The sequence below is a fragment of the Anabrus simplex genome, chromosome 9 (assembly GCF_040414725.1).
Source record: "Anabrus simplex isolate iqAnaSimp1 chromosome 9, ASM4041472v1, whole genome shotgun sequence".
Lineage (NCBI taxonomy): Eukaryota > Metazoa > Arthropoda > Insecta > Orthoptera > Tettigoniidae > Anabrus > Anabrus simplex.
In genome coordinates, this window is record NC_090273.1 from 46,202,148 (window position 1) to 46,227,122 (window position 24,975).

A 24,975-nucleotide genomic window follows, 5' to 3' on the forward strand; every position below is an offset into this window, starting at 1 on the left:
CACCCTTCCATCACCAAAAACCTTTGATGTGTTAGTGCAACATTAAACAAAAATCAAAAAAAGAAAGAAAAAGAAACACATCTAAAAGGTTTGTACAATGGCATATATTTTCTAGAGAATTTAAGCATTAAAATAAATGATCAGTCAACATCAATCAGTCGCCCCTGATCTGCATTCAGGACTGTTGCCCAGGTGGCAGATTCCCTATTGATTATTTACCTACTCTTTTCTTACATGAATTCAATGAAGTTGGAAATTTATCGAACATTTACGTTGATAAACTATTCCGTTCCCTAATTTCTCTTCTTATGGGGGTTGTAAATAAAATAGTGGCAACTTAGTCCAGACACTCGCAGGAGATCAGGCATACACAAGTAAGATATGGGAGCAGTCAGGTGGTGCTGTTGCTGATGTATAGTGTGCATTTGACAAGCATCCAGTTGGGAGTGTTGTTGCTGTGTGGCATTGAAGTGAAGAGTGTCCATTTCACCACTCCAAAGCATGTTTTCAAAAGGTGATTAGCGTTTGTGGTAAAAATGCATCACAATATTACTGAGGATTACGTGAAGCCTGTGGCAAGAATGCGTTACCATATAGGATGGTTGCACAATGGGTCACGGCATTTCATGCAGGTCGGAATGAGACTGCGGATTTGCAGCCGACAGGTCGGCCGTCCATCGCTCAAGATCAGTTTGACATCGTGACTGCTCCCGTTTCCGTGGACCATCGATGGACAGTCTGGAAATTATTCGTAGAGGTTAGCCTCAGTCATCAAACGGTGTGGCACATTCTGACAAAATGTCTTAACATAAGGAAAACTGCGTCCTGTTGGGTTCCACATCAACTCGCCAGCGTACAGAAATGGCACCGGTATGCACTGGCTGGCATCCATCTGGACAGATACCACAATGAGAGATGCATTTCTGCAGCATATTGTTGCCATTGATGAGACATGGGCATGACCCGATGAGCCTGAATTAAAGCATAATTCAAATGAATGGTGTCACCCAGGTTCGCCATGTCCAAAGAAATTTTGACAGGAACCCAGTCGGATGAAGCTTATGCTGATTGTGGCACACAACTATGAGGGTGTCATTCTAACGCACGCTGTGTCGGAGGAACAAACTGTCAACAGTGACTACCATTGGAAGTTTCTAGAGCAACATCTGCATGCAGCCATGAGTCGCAAACATCCACGTTTATTGTGAGACGATCACCCCATCGCATTGCATGACAACGTATGTTGTCACCTCGCAAACAATGTCAAGCTCTTATTGCAGTGGTGGCACTCTTGGAACACCCTCCGTACTCACCAGACATGGGTACTTGTGACTTCGACCTGTTTCCAAAATTGAAAGAACCTCTTTGAGGCCACTGATTTCCTGACGTGGCATCTGTACTCCATGCAGTAGGGCGCTCTGTTGCTGTCATTAACAGAGAACACCTTACAAACAATCCCCAGTGGCTTCCTGAGATTTGACAAAAGGTAATAGACTTTGCGGGTGACTACGATGAAGGAATGTACTGTAACTGCACTTGTTAGTTTGTTAAATATTGTATTCTATCAATATTGCCACTGATTTATTTACAGCTCTCATATTTTTTAATACTATTTTTCAGGAAGCTACAGCGGACTAATCTGAAGTCCACGGAGATCCCTTGTTTGGGTTAAGACTCGTGCGTTAAGAACTCCTGTTCTAGAGTAACTGACAAGAAAGTGTTTGGTTTCCAGGCACTCTTGGATAAGATCTGAGAACTTAAAGCCAATCAGGAAAAATTTAAAGCTAGCCAGGATGAACTTACAGGCAAACTGAATGAACTTAAGGGTGGACAATACAAGTTAGAGGGGGGAGGTAAACACTATTGAAGTAAGATTAAGAACTAACACTATGCAGGACGCAGATGAAATGGAACAAGAACAATCCAAGGTAACAGGTCAGACTGCAGAGTCCAGTGTTCGACACTAGAGGCAAGAGATTAATGAAATGGTTGTCAAACAGTTCAATACATCAGAAGGCTGTATGTTCAACTATGTTTATGAGTTGAAATTGTAAAATAAAAAACTCGAGCATGAATGAACTTGTGATTAACTGCAGACAGCAGTTTAATAAATATTGTCAACAGTAAAGGAAAACTGCGTCCTGTTGGGTTTCACATCAACTCACCAGCATACAGAAATGGCACCGGTATGCACTGGCTGGCATCCATCTGGACAGATACCACAATGAGAGATGTAGTCCTTCAAATTTTAAGAACCCTGACAACCCATCACAAGTAGTTTAACATATCATGTAAGCTTCATCTTTAAGATACACATGATTGTGTTTTAGACCTCACATTAATACATCACCATTCCCCACTGAAAAGTGACTTTGGTCAGAATGCATGTGCTTTGCATATATCATTGCAGCTACTGAATAAATTTACTTTTCTGTGGAAAGAGGTACAAATTTAATTACCAGAATTAAGTTTCCACATAGTGACTTTTACTTTTGCCAGTTTAACCTTTTCAGTGCTACAGGGAGCAACTGCAACATTGAGACTTACTAGCGGCCAGTACTAAACGCTGCTATTACGGCTCTCAGTGCACTATTTTCTTTATAGTATTACTGTACTACTTCTACGAGAGCTGCATCATTTTTTACTGTGAAGATGGTTGTCAAGTTGCACTTCCTCTTAAAACAACCACCACCACCATCATCATCACCATTTCTGGCTGTTGTCATCATTTGAGATTTTGAGGAAACACTTGAAACTTTTCTCCAGCCTTTTATTTAGAGAAAGAAAACAGTATAACTTCATGGGATGAATATCGTATCAGGTGAATGCATGGTGACATGGTCAAGCCAGACACAAGCAATGTGAGTTTCACAAGAAATAAACCAGATGACAAAATTTGTGATCTTATTTCTACCATTACCGGGCGAGTTGGCCGTGCGTGTAGAGGCGCGCAGCTGTGAGCTTGTATCCGGGAGATAGTAGGTTTGAATCCCACTATCGGCAGCCCTGAATATGGTTTTCCGTGGTTTCCCATTTTCACACCAGGCAAATGTTGAGGCTGTACCTTAATTAAGGCCACGGCCACTTCCTTCCAACTCCTAGGTCTTTCCTACCCCATCGTTGCCATAAGACCTATCTGGCGACGTAAAGCCCCTAGCAAAAAAAAATAAAAAATAAAAAATAAATTCTACCATTGAGTCTAATTGTGAGTATTCAGTGATAGGCAGGTTTCAAGTGAGTGAAAAATTTGGTGAAAGCAACAGACAGACTCCTGTTACAAGAGTTGTTGGCAATACAAGCCATAAAACAAGGCCCACAATTGAGGATGATAGCTGGGAAACAGATAATTTCCATTCTACAGTTCACTGTTTTGATCATGGTCTCAGTAGTTCGTGTTAAACCTTTAAGAATGAACTTATTCAGGAACAGAAACAAATTGCTTTTTCTCAGAATTATGCAACCTGTGAACAACTTTAAAATAAGCAAGAAAATCTAGCACTGCCATGTGTTAATGCATGTTATAATTAGGGCTTGAAAGTTGAGGAAAAGACCTTTTTTTCTTGAGTGTCCGAAGATGAGGCCCAGCCCAATATATGTTCATTTTGGGTCATTGTAGGCCAGAAAATGGTGGGTTTTATTTGTCCTTTTTTGCCTTTTTCAGTGTTCCTTGGCTTATACATACTTTTCAGCCCTTTTTATAGGTCTTAACGGCCATTTTTTTCAACTTCACCTTCTTTTGACTACATTTGTACAGCTCACTCTCAATTTGAATCATCAGTAGTTCATCAATTACCTCTTAAATGCCTTTTGTGTAGTAAGAGAGAAAATGAAATGACAATTAAATGCAAATGAAATGAAATGAAAAAATGAAACTAACACTTGAAATAACCAGGGATATTTAATTATGGGCAAGATAAGTGAAATACTGAAATTAGAAAATTTTGATGAGAGTGTTTTCCAACAGGAAGATCTCACTTGCTTCAAGTATGAACCTTTAACATCCGTTGATGATGTGGAGAGACGTTTCTCAATGTTCTGAAATGTGCTGTCTGAAAATCGACGATCCTTTACACCTAAGAATCTGGAGATGACTATCATGTTATACTGCAAAGCCAATTGAGGTTAGGTTTATGAATTCCAATTTATGTAACCCTAGAGTGGTTAAGCCAAATATGATTGCAGTTATACTAATTTCAATTTATTTCTCCAGGATGTTCATTGCAGGTTTGCTGAATTCATTCTAGGTGGAAAAAGAATTTCATTCTAAATTCTGCAAGTACTTTTTTTAAACTAACATGGAATTCTTTAAAAAAAATTGTGTTAATCTAAAAATATACAATGTTGAAAGAAGAAGTATTTCACTCATATAGTTTTACACTATATGTTGCATACCACCAGAATGTTGCATATTAAAACATTATATTCCTTCAATAAATATGTAATTAAAACTAAAATTATGAATAAATTTGGATCACAATTTGACATTCTTTTTGCCAGTTTTGCGGTCCTCTTTTGGATATTTTTAGGACTTTTTACAGGTCCCTGGAAGTCATGGATTTGGCCTAAAGAAAGTTCAGAATGTATAAACATATTGAAACTGCACAAATCAAACATCAGGAGAACTAAAACACAACAAGAGATCAAAACAAATCCTCCAGAAGAACTCAAATATGTAGGAAGGGGAGTTAGGGATTGGAATAACTTACCAAGAGAGATGTTCAATAATTTTCCAATTTCCTTGCAATCATTTAAGAAAAGGCTAGGAAAACAACAGATAGGAAATCTGCCACCTGGGCGACTGCCTTAAATGCAGATGAGTAATGATTGAGGTCTGTTTAAGAAAATAAGGTCGTAATTGTTAGAGGCCTGTAGGATACAAATTGTCCTCAAAGCACAGCTGCTACTAACCTTACAGAAATACTGGAAGTGGAAGCCCAGTTTCCCTAAAGCAAGCTTACATTGAAGCTGAATAAAATCACACATTATACGAACGAAACACAACATTTGGAATAAGGTCACAAGACCTCTCCATAAGAACTCAAGCATGTCTTCAAGAACATGATTAAGTGTCAATTTCAGGAACCACTTGCCATGTCAATTGGGAGGAACAGCTCACTAGAAAACCTCTGTTGTTGGCAAACTTGCTAAATAAATGTCCTGCAATTCGAAACATATCTTAAAATGTTTAAGAAATATCAAGACTGAACTTTCAGTCACTCACCTGCAGGAGGGAAATACACTCCCTTGGAACGTTTTTCCAGCCTGCTTTCAATGATGTCCTGTACATTGCCAGAGGTTGTCTGTGGGCAGATATGATAAATATGAACACAGGTATAATACACATTATTTATTAAAATATTTATTGAATATCCTAAAAGTTTGAACCCTATTGTACATGAGTATATCAGGGTTATAGTTTTGATCAGTTTTTATTGGTCCTTGACACAAAATTAGGAAACTAAATTATTGAAGATGTGGTGAATGAACTTAAGGAACTGTTTGTAGCAGCAAGATTTACTAAACAGATTGTATAATGGCTTTGAAAGTTCCACATTACAATTGTTTAGGTGCCACTCAAGTTCAAATCTTGTCCTTTCAAACATGGCACAGTCGAACAGTAAATGGTCCACTGTTTGTGGAGATCCACAAAAGCACAAGAAATTGCCTGCAATGTTAATTTCGAAGCGTTCAAAGTAGCACTCAAATTTTACATGACCGGAGAGAAACTGAGAGAGAATGAATTTGGGCACTAATGGTTTGTGTAGCAGCTGTTGACGAGCGCATAAACATTGTAATAATAATAATACAGTAATTTAAAAAACAAAAAAATAGAAAAATATGAAATTTGAAAATATGAAATTAAAAACAATATGAAATTAAAGTCATGGTCGCATTGCAACAACATTAAACTTACAGGTCTAACAAATGACAACAACAAAAGGATGTGGAAACGTGGAAGGAACCCTACTAGGCCATGAGATCATATATCGTTGTGGGGAAAGTGAAACACGGGGCAAACACCCTTGTAACCATATAATTATTAACCAAAGAAGAGAATACAAATGAAATAAAACAAAACAAAGCAAACAAAGATAGCAGATGACAATAAAGCACATTTAAAACAAAGGATATTTAAATAAATTTATAAAACACAAATGGTAATCTTTCGACGATATGGATTAAACTTGAGTATGGAAGTTGACACTGCATGATGGGAGGCAATCTCAAAAGCAAACAAACCTTTACATAATATCATTAATCAAGAAAAGGAAGTTAAGTCTACATTTAGTAACAAATACTGAACAAGTAAAGAGACTTGCCCCAACAACAAAATGCTATGACTGCCCATCGAGGCACAGTCATTCAAAACACAAAATTGGTGAATGTGGAAGTCTAGAGAAAAACTCCGTTATGCGAAATAAAATTTACATTATCACAGAAATTTACTTTAAACAAGAAAAAGCCCAAACACAAGAATTAATTTAAATTAAGTAAAAAACAATAACATAGTGTTTAAAGTGAGAGAGAGACCGGGGACCCCCAGATGGGGTAGACCCCGAGCACATGCGCTCGCCAGGTTGGTAAGATGGAAAAGACACAGGACACGCGCATCGCACACATGAAGCCGGTGGAGGCCGGAAATGGACCGATCACGAAGTAACCAATGGAAACACGGAATTTCCCCAGATCTCCACATTCACCAATGGAAAAGGTCATTATTCCGACAAATCACAATTCACCAGATTTCCGCGGGGGAAGTTCGAGAACTTTTCACTATGCAATACCATTTCGCCATCAAGAAAACGACATGTATGACATGTTGCCTCACAAGTGATGCAACAAAATGGACATACATTTATACAATTTGCTTTCAATACTAAAACACAATTACACAATATTAAAAAATTCCCGCAATGTCTCTTTTTCTTCACATTTCCAAATTTAGATAGACAAGAAAAAATATGCATAACAACGACTGAAATTTCATTGTCCTTACTTCAGCCATTCAGTTTCTAACTTAAGCTTTTTCACCTTATTCTGAATACCCTTCTGCCATTGTTTTCACCTATTTGTACCAGAAATCATACTGTTGATAAACTTGACCATAATAGGTGCTGTTCTTTATTCCTGTATTGATTTGTATACATTTATTAAAAATTATTTAAAATAGTATTATGGTTAAATCCACCTTGTCAATATGCTTTTTGTTAATTAATTATTCATTGAACATGTTTCAAGAACAATAAACATTCTTTTCATCAGCGGTCATCATAGTCTAAATTAATTAAAGTCCAGAAATCATACTCCCTACTTTCATGTCTGTTATTTCTAACTTATGAGTAAGATATCCTGAGTCCACCCAATTTTGACTCCTGTACAGTATTGCTGATTTGAAAACAGCCCAATATAATCATAGTTTTGACAGAGAACTCACTTCTTCCTTACAGAATACTACTGATCACAACTGAGAGCTCACTGCATTAGCTTTGCTGCACCAGGATTCAATTTCACTTTCTATACTACCATCTTGGGAGAAAATGAATGGAAAATACTTTAAATGATTCACGAGTTCTATTTTTAAATTCCCTACTTGGCATTCAGTCCTCTAACGTTTCTTTCTTACTGACATCCCTTTAGTCTTTGGAACATCAAATTCATATTATACTCGCTGCACCTCTTCTCAAGCTTCAAGGTATCATATTTCCAGATTTCATTCTGCCATGAAGACAATTGATATATGCCAAATGATGATGATGATGATGATGATGATGATAATAATAATAATACCAGTAATAGAATTGGCTATATGTCACACCGATGCAGATAGGTCTTATGGCGATGAAGGGATAGGGAAGGACTAGGAGTGGGAAGGAAGCAACGTGGCCTTAATTGAGGTACAGCCCCAGCATTTGCCTGGTGTAAAAATAGGAAACCATGGAAAACCAACTTCAGAGCTGCCAACAGTGCGGTTTGAACCCACTATCTTCTGAATGAAGGCTGACAGCTACGTGATCCAAACCGTGCAGCCACAAAAGAAAGGAGACAGCACACTCTCCTGTCTCAGTCCATCTTAATTTCTACACCAGTCTGTCTTTCCAAATGGAGTCTGTTGATGAATTTAATCATAATTTGTATCTGATCCTGTACCGACTTGTCTAAAGCTATTAAAAACTGATTAAGGGAATGTACTATGTTCCTGAAACATGTACGAATAAATAATTTTCAATTATAAAAGTGTACTGAGCCCTTGCTGGCAAGATGTAGTGTTTGCAGTGCACTATGTCTTCTGGTATGGGCTAGAGCAATTTGTTACTTTCACTGACCTGTCTCAGTCATCCGTGGCTTTGACAATATGAAAAAGACCGAGGTATGAGTGATGCTAGTAATATCATTCCTTATGCAGCCAGTCCCTGTTATTAATGGTGTGAAAATATCGTTCATAGGGTTGGTTGGTGCAGGCATTTCAGTGGGCTTGGCAGATTGATATGCAATAGCAACTTCTGGCTCGGTGAGGAAAACATCGGGAAACTTCCTTACTCCTCATTTCCCTACTGTGCCTCTTCACTGATGTCTAGGCTGTCTATGATAGTTATGGTGGAGCTGTGGATGATCAAACCAGCCTTCAGTATACTAACAAAGTGGACCAAACACATACTATATTAAATAGTTTTTAAAAGCTTTAAATGGAGTCTGTACAGTGCTGACACAATGTTGCGCTGTTTCTACAGTTTGTGTACCCAGTATCTTTTTGGACCATGGTTACCCACACCCTCTCCCTGACAACACTATCGTTACACTATGTTAGATCTATGAATGTCATGGCCAGATCCTTTCCATATTCCCAACTCTTTTAAATTAATTGCCTCATGCTGAAGATTGGGTCCACTCTAAATTTTCCACTTAAATAATGCTGTCTCTGAAGCTTCTTCACCCCTAGGCCGATTCCTACTATGTCACCCAAGTTCAGTAGTTTTCCTCATCCTTTGGTATGTTGCTTAGGGGAATTCCTAAATTTTCGATTAATTCTACCAATGATGTCATTTCATTCTTAAGATTTTTAGTTGAATTTCAAGATCACGCTCTAGTGTTTTCTCTTTCTCCTTCTCACATTCTTCAAATTATTTATCCTTATTCCATAGGTGTCCTCTCAGACAAAATAGTCAGAGCCATAGCTGAACAATCCTCTATAGAAGACTTCCATGCACACCTCCTGACGAATTTCATTCCGGCTCGAGCTATGTCGTCATTAATTCAAAGGTACTATTACAGAGTACAGCGACTGGATGAAAATCTCGCCGACTTCATCCAGGACATTAAGTTTTATACAAAGGTATTTGCTCTTCATTTCCCAGAAGATCAAATTGTGCAGACAATTGTTGAAGGGATTTCCCCGGCAAGGAATCGAACCCCGGTCTCCCGCGTGACAGGCAGGGATACTTACACTTACACTTCTACCTCAGTGTATTCAATCTGTTCTGTCAGAGTACTGTACAGTACAATATGCTAAAAATGCAGAACTCTTCTGTTACAGGCATTACTAAAAATGTTGACCACCATGATCACAGCAGAGGACGTGGGTTTGCAGGTTCAAATCTGGCTCAGGGCTGTGGCCTTCAAAGGGTGTTTTAAAGGTAACAACTCCATGTTGTTGATTTCCGGCACATTAAAGAACTCCTGCAGAACAAAATTTTGACACCCTGGCATCTGTCAAGAACTAGCATTTAAGATGGATGTAAAACAAATAATATTATTATTAATTTCAGTGCAATACAGATACAAAGTTAACTGGGGTAACAAACTAAATGAAATGCCATTACTCTGTAATGAGCCACCAGAGACCATTGGTCCTTTGTATCAATATACTCAAAAGGTATCCCTGAACAACCTTCGAAAGTTTGTAGGTGGAGTTCAGGTTCACCCTGTGTGTATATATAATATATAATATATATAATATATAATATATAATCAGAGATTTCAATACATCCACCTATAATCTATTTTAAAAGTTAATGGCTCCTCCAAATATCATATTACTGTAGGTAAATTTAGCCAAATATTTCTTCCTTAAACTTAACATAACAGAGTGGAAGATGAGCTTAACTAATCTCAGATTTCTGTGGAACAGGACATCATTACCTGTGCAGACATATTGATCTTGAGCATGGAGTAGAGCATAGGATCCAGTTTCTCCAGCACGATTTCTGCCATTGAAGTCTTACCTAGTATCAGAAAAAAATACAAATGTTCATGGGAATTAGGTTATTGTTGAAACAATTTTCACTATGATAACATTGATGCTTTCACGGCCCATACTTGTAGACATTGTAGCACTTGCACGCATACACATCATAATAATAATAGGGAAATAATAAAAATAGAATGATATAGAATTAACAACAAATTAATATCATGTTCGAGATGCAAAAACTTTAACTTACAAGTCTACCAAATGACAGCTACGGAAGGACATGGAAGGAACCCTACTAGGCCATGAGATCGTGTTTCATTGTGAGGAAAGAAAGGTTCTCGGCAATCACCTCGACAAATGTATTAATTTTTAACCCTAGCCTGGGCGCGCCAATTTCTGTCACACTACCGGGCGCGCAGTTGACTTCGTCAACCAGTTACATTTTCAGTCGTTTACAGGCTTCCAATCGCATAAACATTTAATTTAACGGTGTTTTATCTTTTGTTCCAATGTTATTCTCCAAATAAAATTAAAAACTTGTATTAGTAATTGATATGAATGTACTTAAAATGGAACTAATTCTGATAGGGACATGGATACTGCGCCTGTTTAAAATGAGTTAAGGAGTAGATACATAATTAAATTAAAATAATGGTCATATTTTAATATTTGCACAATTATACAATGAAATGATAAGATATAATAGTAAAAAAATGACCGGATGAAAAATAAACTTTGTTGCCGTGTCCAAGAAATCTTTCACACCTTATCCCACGAGCAATGCCATAATTTCACTGCGGTTCGCAAATTTAGCATCACGATCACGGCTGTAATTCACTTCCTCTCGCTTCCTAGAAATGTACAAATTAGTCCAGTATAATAGTTCATCGACCATCTCAGCGTTTATCAGCTGCATGAAACAGTCAATTTCTGTTGATACCTTCATCGCCTCCCTTTCCGGTCCTGGCAGTATTTTTACAATATTCCTTGCTTTTACCCTCGAAGTAAGTTTTGAAAAGTCTGTCGTGAACCACATTGTTCCTTGATCTCTCCCAAAGATAAATTCCCTTTCGTTATCGTTATGATCCTGATCCGATACGTTTATAATTTCCTCCTCCCCATCCGAAAAATCCGAGGCAGAGTCCTCTATTTCATCGGACAACTGGCTCAAAAGGTCAGGTATGTCTTCAACATTAACGAAACGAGATCTAAAATAGTAATATACAATATGTAATTACATCTGACTTTACCTAATTACCCAAAAAGTACAGAGGAAAGGCAATTTTAAAATAAATTTTACGTACATGACCAGATGCGCGGTTGACTTTGTCAACCAGCTTCGGGTTCCAAGAGTTCGCTTGAAAAAATTACATATGTATCACTTCCACTGTTGCCAAAACTCGACTGAACTGAAGGTCAAGAGTGAGAGCAAAGGTATTAGTTGCGAGGTGCTGAAAGACTGAAAGTTCTAGAAATTACGGCGTAAAATAGCGCATTGGTTGACAAAAACAACCAGCGTGCCAGTTCTAGGGTTAACAAAATAAAAATAAAAACAAAATCAAATAAAACAAAACAAACAAATGACATAGTCGATGACAATTGAGAACATTTAAATCAAAGGATATTTTTCAAAACTTATAAAACAAGAGCCATAAACTAATGAAGCTCTTTGGACAATAGGAGATAAAACTCTGACATAGAAATGATTGGAGGCAACCTCAAAAAAAGAAAAAAAATGATGTAGGCCTACAATATCGCTATTCAAGAAAGAAAGTTACATTTAATTACAAAATATTGAGCCAGAAAAGAGATTGCCTCTGAAAACAAAAATGCTATGACTGTTCGTCACGGCACAGTCATTCAGAAAACCAAAATTGGTGAATGTGGAAGTCTAGGGGGAAATTCTGTTACACAAACCAAAAGTTTACATTACCACGGCAAGTTACATTAAATGAGAAAAGGCCGAAACACAAGAAAGAATTTAAATTAAATCAAACACAAGAATATAGCGCTTACCACGAGGTCGGTGTCCACATGACGGAACAGAGCAAAATGGAACAAGAATGATATCATTCCTCTGCTCAAGAAAAGGAATAAGCAAAAATCCAATAACTATAGGGTAAATGAATCTCCTGTCACATGGACTGAGGATTCTTAAGATCACAGATTGGAAGCTGGGAACATTATACAACTACAGTTATGGAGGAATGCATTTGCAGTCCAAGTTAATTTTGAAGCACACTACACTCTGTTGGAAGAGCAATTAATGTTTAGATTTTTACTTTTTACCAACATGAAAACTAACTCCTCCTCCTTATCATCACACTTGAGAGGACACTTGCAACAATGAGTCTCTTCCATTTTTGCCCATATCTTGGACCCCATTCTCGAAGTACTTTCTACTTGAGGTCATCAAACCACTGTTTGGTTGAAGAAAAGAAAAACTGAAAAGACGTGTATTATACGAAGTTTATCCCACTCCCACACAGCTTCATGGGTGTCTTTCAACTATGGCGGAGTGTGCCACACTGATTGCTATATCAATGCAGAGGCTAGTGGGTAGGAGTTCAGGCTGAGAGAGGGGTGGAGGAAGGGAAATGGTAATGGGATGTAGGAGTGGTGAGAGGCTGGTAGGGATATTGGAGCTTCTGTTCATATTAAATTTGTGTTTATTATAGACTGGAATAATACTACAAGGGTAGCCAGTCAGATCCCATTCTTGCTGACTCATGACATACACATACCTATCCACTAGCAGTGCAGTAGATTAAGCACATCTTTTAAATGTTATTGGCCGGCCCCGTTATGTAGGGGTAGCGTGCCTGCCTCTTACCCGGAGGCCCCAGGTTTGATTCCCAGCCAAGTCAGAGATATTTTTTACCTGGACCTGAGGGCTGGTTTGAGGTCCAATCAGCCTATGTGATTAGAATTGAGGAGCTATCTGACGGTGAGATGGCGGCCCCGCTCTAGAAAGCCAAGAATAACGGCCGAGAGGATTCATTGCGCTGACCACACGACACCTCGTAATCTGCAGGTCTTTGGGCTGAGCAGCGGTCACTTGGTAGGCCAAGGCCATTCACGGGCTGTAGTGCCATGGGGTTTTTAAATGTTATTAGCGATTCCAATATCAATAATACATAATTATTAAAATGCTTACATATGTAAGTATATGATTAGAACATAGTTCAGGCAATAATACAGTACTGAAATAAACTGATAAAAGAGTTTGCCACAAATTTTCATACTCTGAGCAGAGTAATGTTCAAAATGGTTAAATATATTCTTAATTCATGTTTCACTGCTGGTTCCATCACTTTCTGATTCAGCTGCCCTTCCCAGATTATCTTATTTTACCATTTGTTGGTCACGCTTCCTGACATTCACATTAACTTCCCAATTAACATTTGGTAAACTGAGATCACCCACTAAAATTGTACTCCTTTGTGTTGTTTCCCAAATAGCTAATTATCTTATCAAATAATTTCATACCAGTGCCATCCTTTCCAGATCCACACACCTCAAAAATATCAACTTGCCTATTATCTTGAGAGATGAGCCTTACACATCAAAATTTTGTCTCTCTGATTTGCAAGATTTTTACAGTTTACACATTATTCTTTCAATGGTATAAATACTCCCCCTACTAACATTCCTGTCCTGTCTCTATGATAAACACGCCAGTCCCGAGAGAAAATGTCTGCATCCATTATATTATTTTACAGCCATGATTCAACTCCTGTTACGATGTATGTCCAACCCTTGTACTGCTTCTTGAATTTTCTCATGAAAATATACAACATAAAGAGTTTTCAACAGTTTTTAACACTATTAGAAAGCATAGAAAAATAAAAAGCAAGCAAAATGTAGACAACACTGAGGGGTACAATACTTCAACAACTAGTAGTACAGTAGGAATTTTAGTACATAAATCTCACCTGTTCCCACAGGACCCAATAAGAGGCAAGGAATAAAATGTTTAACGAACGTAGATATCAAGAACTGGTATCGTACAGTGTCTGTTGTAGGAACGATGATCTTGAAGAAAGGTAATCTACATGGAAACAAGATGAAAGTGTTATTATGTACTAAATAATAACAACATTAAAAATCATTGGTGTTAAAAAAATCAAAGATTACTTAGGCAATGAGTTTCAATGCTCAGCATGCCCACAAAAATACAAAACTAAGATTATGACAGTTTAAGTGACATGATGTTTTCTATAACTTAGCATATGATGGTTTTTTTTTTTTTTCCTTTCTTTCTAAAGGTTTAACATTACACCAACTCACTGAAAGTTTCTGGTGACGCAAAAATAGGAAATGGGATTGGGAAAGAAGCAGCCGTGGCCTCAAGGTGCCCTAGCATTTACCTGAAACATGGGAAACCATGGAAAAGCATCTTTAAATCTGCTGGCAGTGGGCTTGTTGCTCCTAAGCAATATTTCAACATGGAATAATGTCAGCTGAAAGATTTGTTCAATCAGTTTGTACACCTATGATTTAACACAATGGTATTCAAACTTTTGGATGGCATAACCCCAAAATCCAATTGTTTTACTTTCGTACTCCCAAAGTACGAGTATAGTGCAATTATACCAGAAATAACAAATGGTTGTTGCTGATGGTTGGTTGGAATCGAACCTGTGATCATAGGTTGGACACCACTGTCGCCGGTGGTGAGAAGTTCATAAAGTGGATGGAATCATTTAATTCTTGTCATTATGCTAAAAATTTGTCATGAAATCATCATTGAAAAAACTAAGAAACTCTCAGACATTTTCAAATAATTCAATTAAATTTTTTTTTTATTTTTTTATTTTTTTATTTTTTTATTTTTTTTTTTTTTTGTGGGTTGTGTATTTATGTAAATATGTGGTAAAATCACCATCACAAGAATTAAGACATTTGTGAAGAAGTTGATGAAATATTTGTTTTATTTGTGTGAATTTGTATTTTAGTATTGGAGATCTCCAGTAGTACGGTATGCTTGTTGTAACCCATCTTTTGTATCACCCTGTATTTGCCACGTGGAGGCTTCAATCACGAAATCGCTGAGTTTTGCAATCGAAACCTCTAGAATGTGTTTCCCACATTACCATATTAGGTAAGGTGTTTTCATTGGCTGGAATAACAGCCATTTTGATTGGTGAAAATTTTGGGTCGATTCATAGGTAGCTTCCCTGATTGGGTGTTTGATTGTTTCTTAATTTCTGGCCTTTGACTACTCTGTTGTACCAGGGCTCTGGTCCGAGTCTTTGGTTTTCGTGCGTCCTCACGATCGGACACACCTTGTAAGGTGGTCCGCTCAGCGGCTCCAGTCATCCCGGGGTAAGCATGTTTTCTTTTCTCGAATGTTAAATTAATATGTAAATTCATTTGTTTTGGAGTTTACCTTAGACCCTGGTTTTCACCGTTTTGGTTTTGTAATGTCTTAGTTCGTCAGCTAGGCATATTCTTTGTTTTGAAGGGTTAAAAAAAAAAAAAAAAAAACACAGATGTCATCCCCCCTGCCCCTTTTGAGAGTTGGTCACATAATATTTGCAAATATCAACAAAGTAAGAATGTAATAATCGAAAATAACAAAGCTGAAGGAACATACGCCAGCCGATAAAAATGTTTCAAATTTCAACAACATACATATGGCTAGAAACTAAGATACGCAGAATACCAACTAGAGAAACTAGAGAAAGCATATAGGAAGCAGGCCGGAAAAGCCTATAGAGGACGTGATCTTATATGACGTTGTAGAGAAAAAGACGTGAGAGTGTTTACCCTTCATTCAAGTTTACTAATAATTAAGAAAGTTTAACAAATTAATATTACAGCAATGAAAAGGATATCATTAACCAGAAAACAAGATGAAACGAAAGACGAGATTTCTGTCCATGGTTCTTCCGAAAATCACAATCTTGATAACATTTTTAACAACTCTTAAGGAAGGTGAGCATAGCTTGACAATGAAATTCATAAGGGAAATTTAACAGGGAATATAAACATAATTACAACCATCTTACAAGCCAAATAGAAAAAGAGTTTACAAATTATTACCAATAGTTTACAAAGAAAATAACAACGGAATTTGAAATTTAATGCAGATACCCTTAGAGTTGCTGTCCTCCCCTAATACACATCAGCGAGAGACGCATCACTCCACAGACTTACCCTAAACTGGCACAGCACAACGGGAGGCAGCCCGAATGGAAAAATTAAAATTTACATTACACAAAAGGTTAATAAAAAGGAATTGCCTCCAAAACAAAGGATATGCCTAGCTGACGAACTAAGGCATTACAAAACCAAAACGGTGAAAACCAGGGTCTAAGGTAAACTCTGAAACAAATGAGTTTACATATTAATTTAACATTCGAGAAAAGAAAACATGCTTACCCCGGGATGACTGGAGCTGCTGAGCGGACCACCTTACAAAGTATGTCTGATCGTGAGGACATACGAAAACCAAAGACGCAGACCAGAGCTCTGCTACAACAGAGTAGCCAAAGGCCGGAAATTGAGAAACACTCAAACAGCCAATCAGGGAAGCTACCTATGATTCAACCCTAAATTTTCACCAATCAAAATGGCTGTTATTCCAGCCAATGAAAACACCTTACCTAATATGGTAATGTGATAAACACATTCTAAAGGTTTCAATTGCGAAACTCAGCGATTTTGTGATCGAAGCCTTCACGTGGCAAATATAGGATGATACAAAAGATGGGTTACAACAAGTATACTACTGGAGATCTCCAATACCAAAATACAAATACACAACAAATAAAACAAATATTTTATCAACTTCTTCTCAAATGTCTTAATTCTTGCAATGGTGATTACCACAAATTTACATAAATACACACACACAAAAAAAAAAAAAACCACAAATATTTAATTGAATTCTTCGAAAATGTCTGAGAGTTACTTAGTTTTTTCAATGACGATTTCATGACAAATTTTTAGCATAATGACAAGAATTAAATGATTCCATCCACTTTATGAACTTCTCACCATCGGCGACAACCACCACTGATCTTCCAACGAAGCTAATAAACCAGTGAACGATGGGTACAACTGCTGGTAATGCTGCAAAAAAAATAATGGTGGTGCATGGCATCTGCATAGGCTGGGTGGTGATAATGAGGATGAAATGAATGGCAAATAAGTGATAAACACCCAGTCCCCAAGCCAGGGGAATTAAGAGTATGAGAATTGAACCGGGCCCATCAGACCAAAGGCAAGCATTCTATCCATTTTGCCACAAAGGCGGACTTTAATTTCCTAAACCTTAGGCTACCTTGCCCACTGATCAGGTGTTAATTTGACAGTAGCAAAGGCCAGGGCAATAGCGTGTGAAACAGCACTGACAACCCAGCAGGCTATACTGTTGGCAATAGGTTGCAGCTCAGAATGCTTAGGGCTTGACATTCGCTAAACCAACTATCAAAAAGCGGTAGCCTAAGTCTAGTGGTAGCCTATGTCTTGATCCTAGCATGCACCACTGTTACTGTTTCATGTTTTAATTATTTTTTAATTTTATTTTTTAGGTTGCTCTTACCCCTCTTAAAGGGTACAATAATTATGGTTAATACTATGAATGTTATTAATTATTTCAAAGTACCTAGAAAATTGTTCATATATTATATACTTTGTCATACAGCAGGTCGCAGATGAGGAGAGTTTAAATGAATAAAAATTTTGGAGTCTGTAATTATGATATTTAACAAAACTTATGATGTTTTCCTGTTGTATTTTATAGGTTGAGAATAAATTTGAATAAAGTTCATGAAATGGAGTAATTTGTAGTACAAAAATTAGCCTCAAACTCACTGCATATTTCATATCTTTGTATTTCATTTAAACAAGTAGAAATATTTGTACTTTGTAACTAATAATAACATACTACAATTTTCTCAAAAAATGAAGACACAAATGTATGCTATAGAAATGGTTATAAGTGGTTTCATTTTCAGTGTCTGAATGACACAACATACAGTATACCAGTATCTCTGTTGCCAAGTGTATCACTGAAAATACCATTATTCTCACTACAATACTTAACTCCTACATCATAATAACAACTTACGATTTGTCCATTCTCCAGTCTGGAGGCAGTGTAGCTTCCCAGTTCATATATTGACAGTGCTTGACATCAACAGTGTATTCATACACAGAGTCCTTACTGGGGTAATCAGAAGTAGCTTTGCGAAAGAAAGCGTCTACTTTTGTACGACCAACCTCGTCTACCGATCCTCCAACTGACCATAACAAGCTGCAACAGAAGAATATTACATGTGTAAAAATAATTAATAAGGAATACACTTGTGTTAAATTACACGTTAAAATGTTATATCTTTCCCTATTTGTTAATTAATTAGTGTACGGCCTTTCTATACAACAAACAAACAAACAAACAAACAAACAAACAAACAAACAAACAAACAAACAAACAAACAAACAAACAAACAAACAAACAAACAAACAAACAAACAAACAAACAAACAAATAAATAAATAAATAAATAAATAAATAAATAAATAAATAAATAAATAAATAAATAAATAAATAAATAAATAAATAAATAGCTTGTTCCTTGGTTGAATAGCCAGTGTTAATATCTTCAGTTCAAAGGGTCCCAGGCTGGAGATTTAAACTCCATCTTATTAAATTCTCTTGCAGCAGGACAATTGGGCTTATCTCAATAACCACCCAAATACAATACATCACACCAACCACCACTGAAAAATGCAACAGTAAATATATCCCTGCACGTAGGGTTGGCATCAGGAAGGTATCCAGCCGTAAAACCACAAGGAGGGCTGACCTTGACTAACTGGTGATGATAATAATAATAATAATAATAATAATAATAATAATAATAATAATAATAATAAGGTAGCAGGTAGGGACCCTCTTCGGAGGCAGCCCTGCCCAGGGAGTGGCGCCCCCGCCTATGTGAGTCCCAGAGCACACTGATCCGGTGTGTATCATCTGGTAAGGGTCCCAGCTCAGGGTTTCGAGTGAAGACCTCAATGGCAGTGAGGGCGGAGATGAAGATCATTGGTACGGCGGAACTGGCGGATAAGGCACCCTTGCTTTTTGGGATAGTAATAAAAAGCCTGTTTAAAATCCAGGTGCATCTGAGTGATATCCACCGGCTTCCTGGTCCGCGTCTGTCACCTTGTAGGTGCGGCGGCAATACCAAGCTCCAGGAACTAACAATCCCTGGTTCTAAGCACCCAGCACTGCTGGATTTCCTATTACAAGCCAAACATGATTCGTGAGCGTACTAACAACATTACCCCAGGTGGTATCCAATCCACCCGTCGCACTGAGACAGCAACCAGGCTTTCGGATTCTGGGGAGCCTGGACAACCACGAAAACATGGGAGAGAGTCGGAGCTCTCTGGTAAACTATCCCACAAAACCCCCACGTACATTGGTACATTCAATATCGACACTTTGATACAACCAGGAAAATTACTAAATTTAGTCAGAGAACTTGATCGGCAAAAAATTCTTATCCTTGCCCTGCAGGAAACTCGATTTACTGATGATGCTACCTTGGATTATGGAAATTACCGTATATTCAAAAGCAAAACAGACCAAAAGATTCTAAATAGGACCTCTTTATTTGGCATGAGCTTCATAGTACATAAAAGTATACTGAACTCGATCCAAGAAGTTAATTCCATCAGCAATCGCCTAATGACCATGAGGATTCAGTGTGCCAATAAAAAATATACATTAATAAATGCACACGCCCCTACAAATATAGACAACAAGAAGAATCCCCAAAATGTGGACAAATTTTGGAACAGACTTGAAAAAGTGATGTCAAAAATTCCAAAGGATGACGTCAAAATCCTCTTAGGCGATTTCAATGCACAAATCGGCCGAGAAAAGGAACACAGGAAAACTGTCGGACTCTACCCGGCGCACAAATTTACGAACAAAAACGGCTCAAGGCTCATTGAACTATGTCAACAGTGCAACCTTAAAATCATGTCCACATCCCTCAGGAAGCATCCCAAGAAACAAAAAACCTGGAGGTCCCCCATTGAATCCATTGGAGAATTTCAGATTGATCATGTAGCTATCTCGTATCAGCTACAGAAAGAGGTACATGATGTACAAGTGAGAAGAGGAGCAAACATCGACTCTGATCACTATCTCACAAGAGTTAAAGTAAAATTTACTCCAAGAAAATACCACCCCAAGAAAATCCAACAACAGAAATTTGACATAAAACAGATTCCTGTTACGGATCTAAAAGAAGCATGGGAAAATCAACCAGCGAAAACATGGGAAGAATTCCACACCAAAATCATACAGAAGGCATGAGAAATGTTACCCTTAAAAAGGAATGCTAAACACCCCTGGTGGAACTCAACATGCAACCAAGCCCTAGAGATAAGAAAATCTGCGTTTCAGAAATACAACAGTAGAAAATCCCAGAAAACTCAACGAGAATTTTATGAGACCAGAAAACAAGTATCCAAAACCATCAGGGAAGAGAAAAGAAAGCACCTGAAAGAACAACTGGAGTCAATTGAAGAAAACTTTAGAAACCACAACACAAGGGATTTCTACAGAACATTCACAGAAAAAATCCGAGGATACATTCCACAGAACTTATGTTTTAGGAAACAAGACGGAAAATTGGCGCTTACTAATAAAGAAAACTGCCAAGAACTTGCACGGTACTTCTCAGAACTTCTTAACTGCCCCGAACCCACTGAAAGATTTCTTGAAGAAGCATCCAGTTTCACTCACCCAGAATCACCTCCACCAAACCAGGAAGAAATTCAGAGCCACATTAAACGAGTAAAGAACAACAGAACCTCAGGGAGAGACGGGATTGTTGCAGAATTCCTTAAGAATCTTGGTCCAAATTCACTCAAGGAACTTACAGAAATCATACAGAAAATCTGGAAAAATGAAAAACTCCCAGAAGACTGGAAATGTGCCTTGATTCACCCACTTCACAAAAAAGGAGACAAAACTGATGTGAACAACTATAGGGGAATCTCCCTCCTTGAAGTCGGCTACAAAATTTTCTCTGCATGCCTGTTGAAAAGAATACAAGAACAACTAGAGCATAAAATTGGTGAATATCAAGCTGGGTTCTGCCCTCACAGATCATGCACTGAACAGATCTTCAATCTCAAAACCGCTCTAAAATTTAGGGCCCTCAGAAACCTTCTAATCATCTGTACCTTTGTAGATTTCAAGAAGGCTTATGATTCAGTTGATCGTCAATCTCTGTTCAGCATCCTGAAAGAACAGGGACTAGACTCCAAAACGCTAAACTTGACCAAACAGACCCTCACTGACACGAAGTCAAGAGTGAAATTCATGGGAGAAATCTCAGACGAATTTCTGATAAAAACTGGTGTCCGGCAAGGAGATGGACTATCATCCCTCCTCTTCAACCTCGTACTAGATAAGGTGATGAGGGAATGGGAAAACGAACTGAAAGCACAAAATAGCTGGAACCCAGTAAACATCGGGACACAAAAAAACAAGCTTGAAATTCCATGCTTAGCCTTCGCGGATGACCTGGCTCTTTTGTCCAGCGATGAAGTCACAGCAATAAAGCAAGTTGAAATTCTCCAAGAATGTGCCAGAAAGGTCGGACTTCATATCTCCTTCCAGAAAACTGAATTTTTCTAGACATCCACAGTCTCAATACAAAATACGGACAAATCAACAGAGTCCCACACTTCAAATACCTGGGCGAAATCCTCGAACCAACCGGACAAGAGAAAATAGCCCAAAACAACCATGTCCAAAAACTCAGAAGAGCTTATGGGAGAACAAGAGAAATCTACAACAAAAAATGTATGTCTCTCCACGTTAAGATTAAACATTACAATACTGTAATCAAACCGGAGGCTTTATATGCAGGGGAAACTCTAACGCTTCATAGAAAGGGCGAACTGGAAAATATCCTAAAAGAAGAGCGAAAAATCATGAGGAACATTTTAGGACCAAGACACACGGGAGAAGGGTACCGCCTCCAAACCCGGAAATCCACAGAAAAATTATCTAATATTGCGGCAGACCTCAGGAAAAAAAGGCTAAAATTTTATGGACATGTTAAGAGGCTTCCAAAAACTAGACTAACCCACCAAGTTCTTGAAAGAGTTGACAAACTGAAGAATTTTCCTTGGATACAACATACAAAAGCAGACATGAAGAACGCACAAATTCTCTGTGAAGACATTTTGAATCGAAATATATATAGAAAGAAAATTGACAATTGGGAAGTTACTCCAGAGAATGAAGTACCAAAGAGAGCAGGTACCAAGTGGACGGAAGAAAGGAAAAGGATCTTTAGTCAACAGATGAAAGCATCCTGGATCCTCCGCAAACGAAATCATAAATAAAGCTTCGTGTGTTCCGAAAGGGACCATTCACGCATAATAATAATAATAATAATAATAATAATAATAATAATAAGAAGAAGAAGAAGAAGAAGAAGAAGAAGCTAGGAACAACAATACTCAAGAGAATAATTTGATAAGGCTCTTATCAAGCAAGACTGATAACACGGATTTCACACAATGCTTTCGGACAAATGTATTGTATAATGTGGCCAAAGTAGGAATGCTTTTCGGTTCTCTAGAGTTTCTTATTATGAAACCTAAGGACTACTTCCTTCATTAATGACCTTTTCAATGTGTGTTTTGAAAGACATTGTACTGTGCATTATGAGACCTAGACCCTTTACTGAGTTTTTATTCGAAAGGGTTATATTATTCATTTTCTTCTTCTTCTTCTTTTATGACCACATAGGATCACTTTAGTCAGTCCGTCATTCAGGTCTCTTTGAAGGGATTGTTCGGGCTTTGCGATCTTTCCAGTACTTCTTCAGACGCTCTGATTTTCGTGCCCTTTCCTCAGTTGAAAATATGTGTGTTGTTGGTTTGTTTTGTGTAAGGGTAAAGCGGAGGTTTGTATTCTTGAGTTTTGTATTCAATTTTATCTTTGATTTATGAGGCTCTAGTTTCTTTATTGCTCTCGAATATTCATTTTCACCAACACTAAAACTCAGCAAAATATGAGGTATTTCTGATATATCTGATACTGTAATAGAGGAAGAAGGTATCTGTTGAGAATTTACTCCATTAAAAATTGAAATAAAGCCATTTGCAACCTCTTTGCTCATCATCGGGTACATGGAGTTTGGCCTAAATTTGGTTTATTCTTCTATTTCTTCCATCCAAGGCTTGTTCTTATATTGAAAGCAACATAATAACACTCTTCTGCTGACTTGCTAAGCCTAATGCATCAGAGGATTTTCTTCCAGGGTTTACTCCCTTAGCCTTTGAGCAGCCTTCCTCTTCCCACAAGGCAGTGGGTTCCTTCTGTACTATCCCCAAATAGACGGGTTTCAGGGTTTTCTCCTTAGCCTTTGAGGATCCCTGCTCTTCTCACAAGGCAGTGGGTTCCTTCTGTACTATCCCCAAATAGAAGGGTTGCCTCCTCTGCCAGTTCAGCTGTATTGAAAACTTTCATTTTACACCTTTACTGCCGTTAAGGCCTTCACATGTATCCCTGTGCACGGGGCTCTTGTTATACCCCATGGGACTGGGTCCCCACCAGAACTTGGCCACTACCATAGCTTCAACTACAGTACCATTGCCCACCCCTGTGGCGTGTACGCGTCTGACAGGATTTATCCATGTCTGATGCCAGCTCCAAGGCGCAATCACTTTATTATCATTCCTCAAAATAGCTCCATTGAAGAACATTGGATTTGAATGTTTATTAGTTTTCTTTCTACATTTAATAAAGTTGCAAAAGGCTGTAGGGTTAATGAAAATACTTGATCCTGATTCTAAATGTAGGAATGATATGTCTTCCTAATTACAGCTTTAGTTTCTCTTTTAATATCTTTATATTTATTTATACAAAATGTGGAAAATTTTGAGCATTTCCTATGATATTCCTTCAGTTTTATTAAGAAAATAATTTCCTCTGTAAGCCACATATACATGTTGTTTTCATGAAACATTTTTGTTTAGGTATCATTCTTTCCATCACTGAATCAAATGTCCTATAAACAAACCAATGTCTAAATTGCAAGGTTAGTATGTTGCCCAGAACAGGGGTTTCTGCTTTCGGAGGGTTTCAGCTACGCTTGATTATGACGTCAGCCAGTAACCTTGACCGCCAGTCTCACTAAAAGTCTGTGCAATAATACTGTATGTGAGTAGTGTGTAAGTTTATATGTGCAAGTGAGTTGCAGTTTTGATTTTATAGTTTCATGGTGCGTTCTCTGATTAGTCCTTGTGGTGAATAGCTGCTTTCTTATGCCAGTGTTATTCTGTGTTTGAATTGAAATGATTTGTCTCAGGTTGCATATCAACATGCCTAGTACAAGGTGCACAGTTACTTTGTGCAATAACAGCTTGGTGAAAACCAGGAAAGATCCCTCCAAAATTCATATCAAATACCTACTTCAGTTTCCCAGAAAATGAGGAACTAAGGAAGAAGTGGATCCAAATATGTAGGCATGATGGAAAATGGAATGCAGATTTGTGCCGGGTGTATTCCGAACATTTTCCTGATAGAGATATTGAAAGGGATCTAAAGGACAAATAGTTAGGGCTTCCTCCCAAATGTGTGCTTTACAAAGACACTGTTCCCTCTAGAAATTTGGGTGTTCTGCGTAGCATAGAACAAGTACCACATGATAGATTAAGAAGGAAGGAAAGGAGGGGCAAAAGGAAAATGGCTGATGAATTGTTAAAACATTCAGAACATAACACGACTATTGCAAG

At 37.8% G+C, this 24,975-nt stretch overlaps 1 protein-coding gene across 1 annotated transcript in view; it reads right to left on the reverse strand.

The window, feature by feature from the left end:
* kl-2 (dynein heavy chain 2, axonemal kl-2) overlaps window positions 1-24,975 on the reverse strand; it is a 638,176-nt gene that overhangs the window by 288,536 nt on the left and 324,665 nt on the right. The window contains exons 42-45 of the mRNA XM_068229141.1: window positions 18,270-18,455; window positions 14,125-14,240; window positions 10,138-10,220; window positions 5,222-5,300 (exon numbers count right to left, since the gene is read on the reverse strand). Of these exons, the coding sequence (XP_068085242.1) occupies window positions 5,222-5,300; window positions 10,138-10,220; window positions 14,125-14,240; window positions 18,270-18,455 (464 nt within the window). The remainder of the gene's footprint in view (window positions 1-5,221; window positions 5,301-10,137; window positions 10,221-14,124; window positions 14,241-18,269; window positions 18,456-24,975) is intronic.